An 18,385-nucleotide genomic window follows, 5' to 3' on the forward strand; every position below is an offset into this window, starting at 1 on the left:
GAGGTTTCAGGGATAAAGGTAGGCCTTTATTGATGTTTTGCTAAGGAATTTGCTTTTGTCTTGGCCCCTGCACCACATGGTCCCAGAGGGGGCTGGGCCTGACGCCCTGAATTTGGGTTTTTTTACTGGAAACTGTACCCATTGCTGAGGGAGGTTTCAGGGATAAAGGTAGGCCTTTATTGATGTTTTGCTAAGGAATTTGCTTTTGTCTTGGCCCCTGCACCACATGGTCCCAGAGGGGGCTGGGCCTGACGCCCTGAATTTGGGTTTTTTTACTGGAAACTGTACCCATTGCTGAGGGAGGTTTCAGGGATAAAGGTAGGCCTTTATTGATGTTTTGCTAAGGAATTTGCTTTTGTCTTGGCCCCTGCACCACATGGTCCCAGAGGGGGCTGGGCCTGACGCCCTGAATTTGGGTTTTTTTACTGGAAACTGTACCCATTGCTGAGGGAGGTTTCAGGGATAAAGGTAGGCCTTTATTGATGTTTTGCTAAGGAATTTGCTTTTGTCTTGGCCCCTGCACCACATGGTCCCAGAGGGGGCTGGGTCTGACGCCCTGAATTTGGGTTTTTTTACTGGAAACTGTACCCATTGCTGAGGGAGGTTTCAGGGATAAAGGTAGGCCTTTATTGATGTTTTGCTAAGGAATTTGCTTTTGTCTTGGCCCCTGCACCACATGGTCCCAGAGGGGGCTGGGTCTGACGCCCTGAATTTGGGTTTTTTTACTGGAAACTGTACCCATTGCTGAGGGAGGTTTCAGGGATAAAGGTAGGCCTTTATTGATGTTTTGCTAAGGAATTTGCTTTTGTCTTGGCCCCTGCACCACATGGTCCCAGAGGGGGCTGGGTCTGACGCCCTGAATTTGGGTTTTTTTACTGGAAACTGTACCCATTGCTGAGGGAGGTTTCAGGGATAAAGGTAGGCCTTTATTGATGTTTTGCTAAGGAATTTGCTTTTGTCTTGGCCCCTGCACCACATGGTCCCAGAGGGGGCTGGGTCTGACGCCCTGAATTTGGGTTTTTTTACTGGACCGCGCGCCTAACGGCGCGCGAAATTCTCAAACACCCTAACTCTTAACCCCAATTCCAATATGGTAAATATGAATTACCTGAGGAAGGGCAGAGTTTTAGCATTAAAGGAGGATGAGCCAGAGAGCATATTTAATGGTGCATGAAACTCTCTAATCCTATTTCTTACCCTAATTTGGGAAACAAGAAAGCCACTCAACATTGCATACTCCCACATTATTAGAGAGCAGGCCGGGTAGGTGGGGCTCGTCAGCCCTGGAAGGCAGCCCGTCTAGGAGAAGGAAAACTCCGAATTTAAACCTCCACTGCCTTGTGGCTATATCCACTCATGGAAAGGGCTTCAGGAGATAACCTCGAGGCAAAATCCGGAGCTGGAGTCCCGGAGGCACTTTGTGTCACTCTGCCAACTCCTGCGACGTTGCTGGAACCAGTTGTATTGGCTCTTGCCTCTCCACTGGACCATTTCAGCGACGTGGAGAGGGGGGATTTGCTGCTTGGGTAACAGCCTATCCTCCATATTATTTTACCCAGGCTTCGTGCTCTGGAGAGGACACTCCAGCTTCGCATACAGCGTCGAAACAACACGGGAAGTAGCAGTTACCGGTTATAAGTCTTTGCTCAATTGGCGTAGAGCAGGACGCCAGGGGCTACTTCTGACGGTGGGAGAGGTCATTGCACCTCACTAGGTAGATACCGCCCGCCTTAAGCTGGGCAGCCCCCAGCCAGTAAGGTGCTACCTCGCCACGGTCTGTTAACTCCACGGGGTGCGTGGGGTTTAGGGTCAAACCCGACAAGCAGATCGATAACTGTGCACCATGCAACAATCGTAAGAAAACTTCTGCCCTAAAGCTGGGCACCTGGAATGTACGGACAATGACCCCTGGCTTTCCTGACTACGGCTTTCCTAACGACCTGCAAGAAATAGATGATGTGCGCAAGACAGCTGTCATTGACATGGAACTGAGTAGACTGCAGATGGACATTGTTGCCTTACAAGAGACAAGACTGCCAGACTCTGGATCTGTCAAAGAAAAAAACTTCTCATTCTTCTGGCAGGGAAAACCATCGAATGAGACCAGGGAATATGGTGTTGGCTTTGCAGTCAAAAATACTCTTCTGAGATGCATTGTTCCACCTACTGTGGGGAGTGAAAGAATCCTGTCTCTGCAGCTCCACTCATCAGCAGGACCAGTAACCCTCATTAGCGCATATGCACCAACACTGTCATCCACTCCAGAAGTGAAAGACAAATTCTACGACGATCTGGCAGCTACTATCAAAAAAGTCCCTGAAAGAGAGGCACTGTTCATTCTTGGAGACTTTAACGCTAGAGTTGGTGCTGATCATAATTCTTGGCCCACTTGTCTAGGCCGTTTTGGCATTGGAAAGATGAATGAAAATGGCCAACGCTTGCTGGAGTTTTGCTGCTATTATGGTCTTTGTGTCAGCAACACATTCTTTAACACGAAGCTGCAACACAGAGTTTCCTGGAGGCATCCAAGATCCAAGCATTGGCATCAGCTTGATCTAATCCTCACTAGACGTTCCAGCCTTCCTAGTATTACGATCACACGCAGTTACCAGAGTGCTGATTGTGATACTGATCATTCCCTGGTGTGTAGTAGAGTAAAACTACGAACAAAGAGAGTATATCACACGAAAAAGGAAGGAAGACCACGTATTGACATCAGCAAGACTTGCGATGAAAGAAAAGTGAAGGAATTTACCCAAGCACTTGAGGAAGCCCTTCCAGGCCCGGCTGATGCAAATGCATCTGAACGATGGGAACACTTCAAGAACACTGTCTATAACACCGCCTTGTCCACCTTTGGCAAGAAGACCAAAAAGATGGCTGACTGGTTCGAAGCCCATTCAGAGGAGTTAATGCCAGCCATCGAGGATAAGAGAAGAGCTCTAGCAGCATACAAAGCCTGTCCTAGCGAGTACAACTTGCAAGCTCTTCGAGCTGCTCGCAGTCAAGCCCAACAGGCTGCCAGGAGATGCTCCAATGATTATTGGCTCCAGCTCTGCTCTCAGATACAGTTAGCAGCGGACACAGGTAACATCAAAGGAATGTATGACGGTATCAAACAGGCCTTAGGTCCAATACAGAAGAAATCTGCTCCCCTGAAGTCTGCTACAGGTGTGCTTATCCAGGACCGAGCACAGCAGATGGAACGCTGGGTACAGCACTACTCTGAGCTATATTCCAGAGAGAATGTAGTAACCGAAGAAGCATTAAATAACATTGAGTGCCTGCCTGTCTTGGAAGAGCTGGACAACGAACCAACCCTAGCAGAAATAAAAGCGGCCTTGGACTCCCTCGCCTCCGGCAAGGCACCTGGAAAGGATAACATCCCTGCTGAAGTGCTGAAATGCGGTAAGGAGATCATCACCACCGAACTGTATGAAGTCTCTTGTCTCTGCTGGAGGGAAGGTGGAGTACCACAGGACATGAAGGATGCAAACATCGTCACATTGTACAAGAACAAAGGAGACAGGGGTGACTGCAATAACTACCGTGGCATCTCTCTTCTTAGTGTGGTAGGGAAGCTGCTTGCCCGTGTTGTGCTGAAGAGGCTCCAGGTGCTTGCAGATAGAGTCTATCCAGAATCACAGTGCGGATTTCGAGCTAATAGATCCACCACTGACATGGTATTCTCCCTCCGACAGCTGCAGGAGAAATGTAGGGAACAACAACAGCCACTCTTAGTGGCCTTCATAGACCTTACAAAAGCATTCGATCTGGTTAGCAGGGATGGCCTTTTTAAAATACTTCCCAAGATTGGATGTCCACCGCGTCTCCTTAACATCATCAGATCTTTCCATGAGGGAATGAAAGGCACTGTAGTTTTTGACGGCTCAACATCAGACCCCTTTGACATCCAAAGCGGAGTGAAACAGGGCTGTGTCCTCGCACCAACACTTTTTGGGATCTTTTTTGCTGTCATGCTGAAGCATGCCTTTGGAGCTGCAACCGAGGGCGTCTATCTCCGGACTAGATCAGATGGAAAGCTCTTTAATCTCTCTAGATTGAGAGCGAAGACCAAAGTCCAACTGAAATGCATGCGGGACTTCCTCTTCGCAGATGATGCAGCCATTGTTGCCCACTCTGCTGAAGACCTCCAACAACTCATGAATCATTTCAGCAAGGCCTGCCAAGACTTTGGACTAACAATCAGCCTGAAGAAAACACAAGTCATGGGCCAGGGCGTGGACTCACCTCCCTCTATTACCATCTCCACACAAGAATTGGAGGTTGTTCATGACTTTGTGTACCTCGGCTCAACCATCTCTGACACCCTCTCTCTAGATGTCGAGCTGGATAAACGCATTGGGAAAGCAGCCACCATGTTCTCTAGACTCACAAAGAGAGTATGGCTCAATAAGAAGCTGACGACACATACGAAGATTCAGGTTTATAGAGCCTGTGTTCTAAGCACACTCTTGTACTGCAGTGAGTCCTGGACCCTTTGTGCACGGCAGGAGAGGAAGCTGAACACCTTCCATATGCGTTGCCTCCGACGGATTTTTGGCATCACCTGGCAGGACAAAGTTCCAAACAGAGCAGTCCTAGAACAAGCTGGAATTTTCAGCATGAATACATTACTGAAACAGCGACGCCTACGTTGGCTTGGGCACATCGTGAGAATGGCTGATGGTCGGATTCCAAAGGATCTCCTCTATGGAGAATTAGTGCAGGGAAAGCGCCCCAGAGGGAGACCACAACTGCGATACAAGGACATCTGCAAGCGAGATCTGAAGGCCTTAGGAATAGACCTCAACAGATGGGAAACCCTGACATCTGACCGTTCAGCCTGGAGGCAGGCAGTGCATCATGGCCTCTCCCAATTTGAAGAGACTCTTGCCCAGCAGGCCGAGGCAAAGAGGAAGTCACATAAGCAGCAAAACCAGGGAGCCGGACAGGGGACAGACTGGGTTTGTCTTCAGTGTGGAAGGGACTGTCACTCTCGAATTGGCCTTCTCAGCCACACTAGGCGCTGTTCCAAGCCCTCCATACAGAGCACGCTACCATAGTCTTTCGAGACTGAAGGATGCCTAACAACAGTGTTTTCCTGATTTACAATTATATTGTTGGTAATTCATTTCTTAGGATTCTTAAGTACTGTGACATGACTGTTTAAAAGGCCACTGTTCCTTACTGTGATTATAATTAATTGCTCAGTGCTAAAAAGCTTTTAGTCCAGAACTACTCTTAAAAGCCAAGAGGATAATCTTAGCTTTTTATTGTTAGATGAAGCAGTTAAGAAATCAAGAATTTCACAGTAGCAGGAGCAAAACAATGATGTGGTGAAACCATCTAAAATTAATTTAAACAATGGCTGAGTTTTCTTAATTTCCTTTGCCCTCATTTTAAATCTTTTATCCTACTTTCCCCAGCCATCCAAATTAGAAGCTGCTGTATTTTCTCCACTCTAGCAGGACTTATTTGTAAGAGTTTAGCTGAGAGTTAGTTTTTTAAGCTAACTTTAGTGACTATTATTACAAAATCCACAGATTCTCAAGTACCTGGAAAACACAGGCCATTTAACAGAAACCTTTTGATTCCTTTAAAATACAAAACTTTTCTGTGTTGTGTGCCATCAAGTCAGAACTGACACAAACATCTCTTATAAGACTTTGAAGGTGAGGCATTTAAAGAGTACAGTGGGGTCTCTACTTAAGAACGTCTCTACTTAAGAACAATCCAACTTAAGAACAGCTCCATTTGCTAAATTTTGCTTCTACTTGAGAACAGAAATCCAAGATAAGAACAGGAAAAAAAAACCTTTCCCGCTCTTTTTTTAAGGTCATCTTAGGTTAAAAAAAATTATCCCCCTAGTGCTAGAGTACGTATTAACCAGCTTTGCATTAGTTCCTATGGGAACTAAAGCTTCAATGTACGAACGCACCTCTACATAACAAAAAAAACAGCCAGAACGGATTAATTGGTTTTCAGTCCATTCCTATGGGAAATTTTGCTTGAATTTAAGAATGTTTCAACTGAAGAACACCATTCCAAAACGGATTAAGTTCTTAAGTAGAGGTTCCACTGTAGTTTCTATGGACGGAAAACAGCAGATACAGATTAAATGGTTTTCAATTCATTCCTATGGGAAATGCAGATTCAACATAAGAACTTTTCAACTTGAGAACCACCTTCCAATACGGATTAAGTTCTTAAGTAGAGACCCCACTATAATATTACCAGTGCCACCCGCAACTGCCCCAATCTCTACTTTTTCTTTATTCTTAATAGACACCATTTTATGCCAACATTTGTGAGCCAAATCACAATTTGGTTACTGAATCAGTACTGCAATATTGTAAAGGAGAAGATCTATAATCTTAGAACTGCAGAGCTGGAAGGACTTTATGGATCATTGAGTGAAGCCCCTGTCTAGGAGACACAGTAGGAAATCAAACTCCCAACCCACTAAGCTATTCATTATGCAAAGGCTGATAGAGGTACTGATGCTTTACAACTACTTTGTGCAGGAAATACAACATTTCTAACTTATAAGCACATTATGAACACATTATTTCTAAATGGCCTCAAGTGCCAGCTCTGACGATGAATAACAGGATCAGTAACTCTATAATACTTTTAAAAAACATTTCCTCTAAAATATTACAGATATAGTATGATTGAGACATAAGATATGTGGGCCAACATCCTCTTTGCAAACGAGAGTAGATCATCATTACTGTATGCAGAAGGATGTTTTGCCCTTGAAAGTTTCATAGAATATGGGGAATCTATATTCCCACTGCCGGAATAAATCGGCAGAGTGATGGTATTTTCTGGATTTGTGCTTAAGTCACGTTGTCTTCAGTCCGAATCAAAACCTTGAGTGACAGTGTCTGCATCCTCATGCTGCCACCACCACTCTTGCTGTCTTCATCTCCTGTCAGGTGGGTTTGACTGCAGGACGGTGTGGGGAGAATGGAAAGGAAGGGAGGAGAACTGGAAAAGGGGCAAGGGTTTTTCCCCAGGAAATCTGGTACATTATGCACACAAACAAATGCACACACACAGAGATGCAGATTTAGAGTTATAGTGAGGGGGGCGCGAGGGTATTTTATTCCCCCTAGATGCTAGAAACTCAAACCTTCCAACTAGAGAGCAAGCCAGTGGAGGAGGAGGAGGTGATGGTGGTAGAGAAGGAAGACCCACTCTCCCGTTTGGGCTTCAGTTCTTGGAGAAACCCTCCCCACGGATCCCCATGAATTTTATATATAGGATTCCCCAAAATCACACACAAAAAGTGGGGTCCCAGGCATGCTTTGGATTGGTAGTCTGTAGGCTGAGATGGGCCCTATGGTTTGATATTGGTTGGGTGAGGATCTCATATAAAAATATGAAATCATGAAAGGAGTGAAAAGAGAAAGAGGAAGTGGAAAGGGGAAGAGGAGCAAGGAGTGAAGGTGGTGACTGAGAGGAATAGAAAACAGGACAGATATACAGAGGGGGCAAGGAGAAGAGGTTGGTTGAGGGATGGGGCAGAAGGGAAGGAAGGTGGAGGGGGCTGAAAGGGGAAGGAAGGAAGGGTTGGGTTGGCTGCCTGGTGGCTGTCAAATAAACAAAGAGATGCAGAGCAGGGCCATTCACGTATACAGAATCAATTCATTGGAATCTGCCTCAAAATAAATGGACCCCTGGGAGGGGAATCACTCCCCTCGCAGAGTAGTCTGTGTGTGCATGTGCCTCATGTGTACACTTAAATCTGTGCCTTTTGTTTTAAAGCAGAACGCAAATTTTATTGTCAGTGGAATCAAGCCCTAAGCTTAGATGTGAAATGAGGAAATGAGATCACAAGCCTCTCTTTGTCTTACCTTTTATGTAAATATAGCTAACCAGAAGTATCTCAGTAATAGGATCAACTCCATCGACAAGCTTGGCAATCTTTCCATGAGTTTTCCTTTCAACATAGTTGTTGATGTGCTGTTGGGTTTCTGCTGTGTTCTTGAAGTTTTCCATATAGATGTCTCCTCCATAGATAGTTCTGAGTCCCCGTAAGAATTGTTCTTGTGGATGCAGGTGGTTTTCTACAAATAGGCAATTGCCCATTTCCACCTGCAGGCCAGACCCCCCACTGTTTAACATGTAGATGAGGTCATGGAAACCTTCATGGATCATCCTCTCCTGGATCTCTGACGGTCTAAAGTCAAGTCCTCTAAGGATCTGATCTAAGGTGTCGGACCTGGCACCCAAGGCCAGCATTGCAAATGCAGAGGAGATACACATGGGAGAGAAGACAATGTTCTTCTTTCTGAAATTATTCCGTTGGCCTCCATTAGTTGTCACTTTCTTGAAGAACTTGAAGGCAAAGTCAGAATTACTGTTGACAAGCACCTCATAGGGTGTCGGAACACCTCTTTGATTGAACTGGTTTTCATTGTTGGTAAATGGATCATTCTGGACATTGTTATCACAGTTTTCAGGATAGCCAGAATTGTATGGATAAGGACCATTGTTCGCAAAGATCCCAACAATTATAAAGAACAAAAATAATATGGTCTCCATTTTGTTCTCTAAGAAACATAAAAAGGAAAAAAGTGAAAACATTTATAAGACTGAGGAGAAAGTCAACATTTAGAAGAGATGCTAATTGGAATACTACAATTCATCAGTGAAGACCCCAGTGCTCACTCTAGTGAAGATCACTGAACAGAATAACACTTTATCAATGTATTTTTTTAAATGTTTTACCTCATCTGTGTCTCTGCTCCTTTAATTTTTAATCATCCTTGCTTCATGCACATTATTCACTCATTCTTTATAACTAACTGGCAAAGAAGGCTGATATCATTTTTTTTTCATGCTATAGAGTAGGGAGGACAGTGTGGCATTAAAAGGATGTTTTCTGCTCTTGCAAAAAATCAGATTGCAGACTTCCTAAAGTCAGCTCATAGCCACAGTGCTATTACCAGTTCCCACCAGAGGATGACACTCTGACTCAACATAAACTTTCTAGAGTCTATGTGAGACAAAAATGCAGGAAATGCATAGACCACAGTGGGAAAAGGCGTGGAAGTAAATCATTCAGTTTAGTAGGAGACGGAGGAGATAAAATAAAACAATATAAATAATCTTTCATATCATGTAATATTAATACAATATGAAATATTAGATGTGATAGCTAGAAAAATGAGCATTGGAGGTAATCTGCTAGTAACTAAAACAGAAACTGTTTAACGAGTCATCGAAAAATTGTGACAAGCAACAAATATCCCAAAAAACATATGCCATCAGAAACAAAATAGTACAAAATTGGTATAATAGAACTAAAGCATTTTCTAAAACAGCAGTAAGCACGTCACTGACACAGACATGTATGTCTAATCAGGAAGTGTGGGGAGGCAGCTCGTGGATTGTCTACAGCCCCACAGGGGCTGAAACGTAATTTTGCTTGACCTTGATGCACTCCAGTCCCAATTTTTTTAAGAAGGCTTTTTTTTGGGAGGGGGAGCATTTGTAAGGAAAATTGAGGGAGGGGTGTGTGAATAGGTACAGTCTTCTAAGTTCCAGGAATGGCTATACGTGACCCATAAACCTCTGGGAAACATACAACCCTATTATTATACTATTATGAATGAATTATACTTTCTCGGGTTAAAATCATATTGCAAACAACTGTGTGTGCTTGGGTAATTACACAAGTGCTTTTAAATACAATATGAAATGGCCATTGTGCAGCTGGTTGTGTGACTTGGTTCTGCAACCAATGAAAAACCATTTTACCTGCTGTCCATGTGATGGACAGCTGGTAAAATACCTATTGGTGCTTGTGCAGTTGCCAATTATATCCTTGTAGAATCATGCAATACAAAAGGGTTCTGGCCTCAGTATATGAGGATATTTCTCTAAAGACGTTGGTAATAATGATGAGGCTGGAGTCAAAATGTTCCTTGACTTTTTTCTTTACAAGAAAGAAACATTTAGATGCAACTCTCCCTCCCTAAAATCAGGCAGAACAAGGAGTAAGTAAATAGCATTCTGTGGTCTAGGTGGATGGTGGAACTAGAGTGTAGATTGGTTGTGACATGCCCCCTTAGAAGAAAATCCTCTCGTTTCCTCAAAACCAGTTGCTAGCCAAGTTCATATAAAGAAAATTATTATTTGATTGATGGGGTCAAGGGGTCACGAAGAGTCAGACATGACTAAACGACTAAACAACAACAACAAAATTGATCCCAGTTAGACGTGACCCAATAGAATATAGGCTGGAGTTCAGTTTACAGAGAAAGGGAAACCCATTTCTGGGTAACATTTTTCATAAGAACTTGAGAACTGTGCTGATTCAGAGGAAGGGCTTAACTTTTCCAGGATTCTATTCATACAGTGGGCAACCATATGATTATGGGAATCCCATCGCAGGACAGAAATGAAATAGTGCATTCCCTGGGCTGGCAAAGTATTGTAAACTGACTGTCTTTATATCCAGTTTTTCCCAAGTGCTGAGAATGTTGATTTAAAATTTGCATGAAAATTCCTATCAGTTTGAACAAACAAGGATGAAAAAACAGTGGCTGGAGGATTTTGATAAAAGGAGAGGACTGGAACAAGATATGGTCACCACAAAGAATAATGAAGACTATGTCTATAAAGTTAAAATAAAATTATTATACGATAGCATGGAGATGGTATTTAACTCCAGTAAGTTTGAATATAATAAATAAAATATACCAACTCAATGTTGGAGGTGCAAAAAGGAAAAACAAACCTATATGCATATGTGGTGGGTGTGTGAAATAAGAAAGAAAGAAAGAAAGAAAGAAAGAAAGAAAGAAAGAAAGAAAGAAAGAAAGAAAGAAAGAAAGAAAGAAAGAAAGAAAGAAAGGGCACTGGTTTTTGAGAGAATTAGAAAAATTATTGAATGTGATATTCAGATATCACCAATTATTGCCCTCCTGAATATAATTAAGAATAATCATTTGAAAAAAGATCAGAAAGAGTTAGTTTTAACAGTTACAATGGCAAGATTAATATTCGCAAAGAATTGGAAAAGCGACAAATTAATCTTAAAGATTGGTATAAAGAAGTATGGAGCTTAGCAATTAATGATAAGCTAACATGTGAAATGAAAATAAGAAGAATTGTAAAGTCTAATAATTTCAAAGATGTATGGAATTTATACTTGGGGTATGTCTTTTCAAAGGGGAAAGGCTATATGCCAGCAAAAGAATCAATGTATTTTTGGAGAGGTATGGGGTGAAAAGCAGTATAAACTGATATTATTGGTCACCTAGTCCCAAGGGTGAAGCTGGCACATGATGGGAAAGTTCGATGCATATTGTGTGTAGTCACTATTGAGTTTGTATTTTAGTTTTCATTTGTTGTTTGTAACAAAAAAAATTTTTAAAAAAGAAAATTCATGTGAATTTTTTTGTGCATTTCTCCTAATGCACACATTTTTGTACTCAGTTTTGTTTTTGTTAAGAGATACATTTAGTACTGGAGAACTCTATTGCAAAATTCAACAAAATGCAAATTGAAATGGAATTTCAATTGACTTCAATACGCCTTCCACACAACTGAAGTTTTGTCCTAACTCACATTGTATGTGATTGCAACAATAAGCCCAAATCAGGTGTCCCTTTGTGGTATATAGTCAGCTTTAAATTGCAAGCTGCTACCTTGCTCTTTCAAAGAAGCTTGAAGATGGCATGTGCTGAATGCAGAAATTATAATAGGTTAAATAATAAAGTGCAAGAATATTTCATCTTTAATTCAGGTTAGACAGGCCATGTTTTATCCAACTGCTCCACCAAAGTGCAATACAAAACTAGATTTGTAGGTTCTCTCAGAAATAACAGCCACTTCGTGAGATTCCCCTTCATTTCATGTCCACATTCTTATCAACTTATCAGCTTCCTCATAATAACTTTGATCAGTCCTCTGAATTACATGCTACCAAAAAGTTATAGGGCAAAGGTAAAGCTCATTATACAACTTTTTCCACTGCTTAATCAGTGGCTCATAAAAGTAGAGTTTTATTCAAATTTCCATCAAAAATAGCAATTCCTTCTAGGGAGCCATCACTTTCAGTTTTGTTTTGTTTTTGGAAACAACAGATGGCATATTACTCCATTTCATTTTAATGTACTAGAAAGCAGAGGAACCTCCACTCTTTAGATCTGAATTGCTCTTTTTTGCACTGTACTGTATTCGCTGATTATTTCTTGACAACATATCGGCAGCAATAATACTTGAGACACCGGTATTCCAGTGAATTCAAATCATCTACCTACCATTTCATTGGGATGATGTTTAACTCACCTTTGCTAAGCTTACCATATAATCCATTGTATTCTACTCAGAAGTAACTCCCACTCTGTCCAGTTGGGCTTACTTCTTGCACTGTAGCCCCAAATCCATTGCTTAGTGTCTTATCTGTGGATAAGGTGGACAATGATCCTTTCGACCACCTTTTAAGTGTTAGAAAGCTGTCACTACATTCCTCCTTAATTAGCTCTAAAACTCAACATGCATGCCTCTTTCAGACATTCCTTAAACAATCTGTTGTTTCAGAGACTAATTGTCCTCGTAGCTCTTGACTAGAGTTTCCCATTCACAATCTGACACAGAATGTACATGGATTCTACACATTACTCTTGTGGCTGGATTTCCCCGTTTAATTTCCATAGAGTGATCGAGACGTAAAAAAAATCTTCACCACTTCGGTCTGTGGGTGTGTATTCTCTAACTATTTTTAAACGCTTCTGGGTTTTCCACTCTTTTTAAACATCTCACTTCAATATACATAAGCGTTGCCACCCCTTCCCATAAGTCCCTGTATTGTCCTTCACGTGCCATTTTGCAGCCTTTTTACATATTCTATTATTGCTTAAACTTTCTATATTGTTCAGGTGTGTGTGTACCCGCACGCACACACACCTTGGGTGGTTTAGCCGTCCTAAAAATGCTGGCACAGAATTGAAATTAAATAGTCGTCCTAATACAAGGCTATTTTCCCACATGAACTTTTAAAAGAAATTTACAGGCAAGTTTATCTTTCAGACAAGCAATTTCGTGACTTATACATTATCCAACATCTTACTTAATGGCACATTTAATAAAAATACCAGTCTTCCAAAGGAAGTTACTTACTGCGTAATCAATATTGTTTTGTTTTGACTTCTGGATCTGCACTGCACCCTTTTTGATCCTTTTGGGCACTGGAGAGAAAGCAGAGCATCTCTTGATACTTGCTGATAAGTTTCTGTAAAGGATTCTGACTCAGCCAGACAGAGAACTAGTTTTACTAGACTTTCAATTATGCTGAATGTGCACGTGACTTTGTTTGTGTTCTGTCTCTTTGACGAATGGAAACTAATCTCCATCAAATTGAACACCTTGTGAACGCGCAAATAAATAATCAATCTGCATCTCAATTATGGCAATCTTCCATCTTATTATAAAGAGGGATGATTTTAAGAGAGACGAGCCCCAGCATTGTGACGAAATTTGGCAATAACAAGCTCTTTGCAAAAGAAATCAAACAATATTTTTAATAGTACCTGATTTCACCTTTATATACCTTGTACTCTTAGGAAACTTTTTTACTACAAACTCTGAGAAACAGCCAGAATAGCTGAGGCATATGACTGAGGAAGGTTTTCCACTGTTTCAAATCTGTGGCTGAAATCTTGTTGATTACTATAGTAAGTTGCACTGGAATAGGCCCATTGAATCAGTAGGGATTTGGAGAGTCAACTCCTCTGGAAGCTCCATTGATTGAAATGCCCCTCTTTTAGTTTTGGCTTATTTAGTGTAGCAAATGACAATTAGACCAATCTGAATTAATGCAATTTACAGAGGAGTTGACTCACCAAATCCCCATTGACTTAATGTGCCTACTCTTGTGATGTGCATCTGGGGTTCAGGTACTGTATTGTAAATAAGTGCATGTAATGGTGTTCCTGTCTGGCAATTTATTTGCCTCTAACTCTTTTAAAACTTGTGTTTTCCTACCAAGTTTATTTCTGCTAGATGATGGTGATGATAACATACAATATTAGATAATGTATCCCATCTTTCTATAGCCACTCAGGTGGCTGGCTATTCACATAAAAACAGAGTTAGAAATAAAACATCTAAAATCATAAATTGCACTAATCTAAGACTGCAAATATTTAAAACAGTGGATTATGAGTGCCCACTAAAACATGAGAAAAGCAGTGCAAGCAAAAATAAGCCAAAGGTAAATGAACTTTTGCCTATTCTTTAGAGGTTTGCACAAGTAGATATGTTTCTTGTTGGTTCATGAAAGACAGACATGTGGTGACAATCTAGGGACATACAGATGACTGGAAAATTTGAATTGTTCCTGGTGATTTTCTGAGTATTGCTTTACAGAGACTCTCACTGAGACGTCTCCCTGTACCAATGAGATTTCCTACTTCTCTGCAAAAAAGACCACCCTATCTTGTGTTTCCTGTTTATTTATTCATTTATTTCATTTTTTATATTGTTCTTTTGCCCAGTAAAGTGCTGGAATACTAGGAAAAAACACAGGCGTACATGCGTAGGTAAGCATCTAGGTGCGTGGATGGGCAACCATGATTTTATTTACCATTTTTTAACATGTTTAAATCTTTTTAAATATTTGTATACTCAATGTTTTTAGCTTTTAAATATTTTCTTTTAATTGTTGTAAGCTGCCTTGGGTCTCTTTAAGGAGAAAGGTGGGGTAAGATATTTTAAATGAATGAATGAATGAATGAATGAATGAATGAATGAATGAATGAATGAATGAATGAATGAATGAATAAATAGGTAGGTAGGTAGGTAGGTAGGTAGGTAGGTAGGTAGGTAGGTAGGTAGGTAGGTATTACAATCTTGAAACAATGACAACTTCGGTAGGCTGGTCATGCCGTCAGGGTGTCAAATGATTATCTCCCAAAATGTATTTTTTATGGAAAGCTTGTGGCAGGGTGTTCAATTGCATGGTAGACAAAGGGAACAATTCAAAGATATACTGAAGACAATCTTGAAATGATTTAATATTGGCTATAGAAAAGGGGATGCTCTCACTCAAAACCAAAGTGCCTGGCCAAATGCTATCAAACAAGGGGCTAAAGAATTTGAGATAAAAAGAATCAAGGATGCACAAAGGGAGAGGGACGTGAGAAAAGCACAGAGACCACCCAACAAGCCCAGCATCAGCTAACCTGTTGCCACTATTTTTCATGTCTTCCAAGTTGGTGCTGGGCTAATTAGTCACCTGGGTGTCCCTTAGTGTGTCACTGCTTAACCTTAACCACTGACTTCCATTTTTGGCCTAAATGGTGAATCTGAATTGGATGGGGATGGCCTTTGAAAAATGAAGGATGAACTATTATGGATGATGCACACGGCCCCCACATAAGGAGAAAAAAAATTAAAATTATAAAATCAAAATCGTAAGTGCCCAGAAATCCACTTCCATATTTGCATTAGTTTTGGAGAGGTGAGAGTTCTCCACACCACCACATCAGTTCAATATGAAAAACACTGTTCTTGAAGGTCTCCAGGAACCAAGAATCACATTTTTGTCCCAGATATGAATCTTTTTTTTCCCCAAAAACTGTTTTACCTCTAGTGAGCGTGGGTCTTCTGTGGAGTCTTGAGAGCTGCAGAAATGCCTCTGGGTGGACATCTTTAGCCCATTGGCAGTGCTTTGCTTTGCCCCCCCCCCCCCGCTCTGCAGGCTTTAAAAGAGTCGAGGCATTTAAAGCGCATAACTTCAAACAGTGGAGTTTCAACATCAGGAAGAATTCAATGGCAAACATATTAAAGAGGACATTGCTGAAGATGTTCTGACAGGTGGCACTGGCCCATGATTTACAACTGTGGGAAACTTAGAAAGAGGACTTGGTTTCATGAAACGCAGAACCTTCCAGCCTGCCAAAGCCAGGCATGAACCAAGGATGCACGTGTTTGCGAAAGGAATCCCATTATGGGCCTTCCCACTGAAACCACAAGTTCTCCTCAGAACTCTAATTAAAGAGGGAGGCAACAGCCTCTGGCAAGCCAATGTGCCACATTAGGCTGCAGCTTGAAGGAACTGGATTCTTCATGGTGGCCAATATATATATTGGCCAAGCTCTATTGATAGCACAACAAAGTGTCATCTGCTGTTAGCATGGCACACAGAAGTCATTAAGTGTGATCTTTTCTCAAGGCAACGTGTTTTGCTGATTTAGAGGTCTTATACAGCTGGGAGAGGGGGAGGGGAGGAGGAAGTCATATTCTTTCTCAGGAAGCAGCCATCAACGGTTGGAGGGGGGCACATCTCCCCATTCTCACGAGCATCCCAAATCTTGGTGGACCACACCTCTTTTTTTGTGGAAAGGTCATTACTGGTTTTGATTAAAAGCTATTTCAAGCCTCAAAGATACTGAAGGACAGGAAATAGATTTTAAATGAACTTTCACACCCTTGGAAGCTTCTGGATGTATGACTGAGTATTTTTAGGTCAACAAAATTGTTCTGGGGGCTTCTGGTGGATCCAAAATATTAAATGGGATGGGGTGATGGCTGCATTGGAGGCCCCCAGGGCATGCAATTCTCATTCATGCCCTCTCTCAGCTTCAGAGTAGCCTGAAACTTTTTTTCCCCTAAATTTCAGTAGACCCGTTGCCCAAGGTTCCCAATGCAAGGCAACCAACTGATATGGGAAATTAAAAGAAAAGATAAGTGAAATTAACACGGGGCTGCTCCATTTTGTTACATCTCGTGTTTAAAAGCACCATTCCACATCAGTGTAAAAGGAATTGAAAGGCAGTGCTTTTTCTCCAGGTTCCCACCAGCTAATTAACTACCAGTGAGATGCTATGGAATGGGTTGGGCGGGGAGCAGAGCTTAGTCCCAGGTGTGGTAAAAGTGCTGTCTCTGGAGCTCGACTTGGGAGGCAGAAGGATCATCATTCCCAGGACCTGAAACATTCTTTCTCTGTAGCAATAGCATCAACTGGCAATGCCAAGCGTAAGAGAAGAGTGGGATGGGTGGGGAGAAAAGTAGTAGCAATTGTAATGTTCGTAGAAGTAGTAGGACTGCACCTGGTGACAGAGTAACATAGCCAAACCTCAAAACAAGTCCCTGCCCGTAGCAGCTTATAGTCTAAATTCTGACAACTGGGTGACAATAACATAAACAGATAGAAGGCAAGAAACGGAGGGATACACTTGACAAACATTATCATGTACAAGGAAGTTGATCTATCCGACATGTCATTTGTACCATTGCTTTTTCATTAGATGGATATAGAAATTAGAGATGGGGATATTCGTATGGGGGTATTCGCCCAGCAGTGGCCTCACTCATCCTTCCAATCACTCCTGGAGCGCCACTCTCTTCCTAGTCAACTAGCAACTCGGCAGCCACGCAGGGAGACTCATCCTCCCTCCCCTTGCCTGGACTGGCTAGCTGAGCAGGAAGAGAGGGGGGTTCCGGGAGAGATTGGAAGCATGAGCGAGGCCGCCACCTGACATGTGAGCGGGCGGTCCAGCCCGAGGGGGTGGACCCTAGCTAACTCCAGTGATATTCGTATACGAATACCCACATCTCTATTAGAAATGGTTGCACAAATACAAATATTTCTAGGCTGTGCTCAAACACTCCAAAATTTAGTTACAATTGGGCTCTGAATCGCCACAAAAAATTGCAGATATGAGTATTGTGTGCAACTCCAGCATCAGGAAATCTAATGAGGAACCCTAAAATGTACCTACAATATTTTGCTGACACATTGTGTCATCCATAGGCTAGACTAGGGAAGACTCTGAGCACTGGCTCTTACTGATGAGATCACATGCAAGCCTCGTATGCTTAGTGGCCAACTTAACAGAACAGCAAGTGTAATTGGAGAGGATGCGGGCATTTATTGGGTTTAAAAAGGCCATTCAAATCCAGCACAGATGGAAAGTGAGGAAAGAAGAGGAGAGATGGGACATGGGAAGAAATAGAAGCAGGAACACATAAGGAGCCTGTGGTGTGGATTTGAGAAAGTCACAAAGACTTAGGGTCTGCTCAGACAAAGGAATTTGGAGCAGTCTAGTTCAGGCTTAAAAGATCCTTAACTTCAGTGTGATCTATTTTCTCTCTCACTTGAAAAATCCTTCTATTCACATTGGAGATTTTTACTCCCCTGTGAAAAGGATCCACACAGGTCTCTGGATTGCTGGTTTACTTGTGAGCAAGGTTGAGCAGGTTTACCTGCATGCACATTTATCCTGTTTACTCATGAGTATGTTTACCTGGTTTATTTGTGAGTAAGGAGGCAGCAGCCAAGGACACAAGGGGAAAATGCCAGAGTGAAGGTTGGGGAGGTGGAAGGCAGGTAACCCCTCCCTCTTTTCTCACCTTTCTC

The 18,385-nt window shown here is 42.0% G+C and overlaps 1 protein-coding gene across 1 annotated transcript in view; it reads right to left on the bottom strand.

Moving 5' to 3' along the window:
- LOC110088619 (alpha-1-antitrypsin) overlaps positions 1–14,797 on the bottom strand; it is a 34,576-nt gene extending 19,779 nt beyond the window's left edge. Inside the window, exon 1 of the mRNA XM_020811026.3 lies at positions 7,866–14,797. Within this exon, the coding sequence (XP_020666685.3) occupies positions 7,866–8,598 (733 nt within the window). The 5' untranslated portion in view covers positions 8,599–14,797. The remainder of the gene's footprint in view (positions 1–7,865) is intronic.
- Positions 14,798–18,385: the final 3,588 nt, after the last annotated feature.

Source organism: Pogona vitticeps, chromosome 1 (assembly GCF_051106095.1).
Source record: "Pogona vitticeps strain Pit_001003342236 chromosome 1, PviZW2.1, whole genome shotgun sequence".
In the NCBI taxonomy this organism is placed as follows: domain Eukaryota; kingdom Metazoa; phylum Chordata; class Lepidosauria; order Squamata; family Agamidae; genus Pogona; species Pogona vitticeps.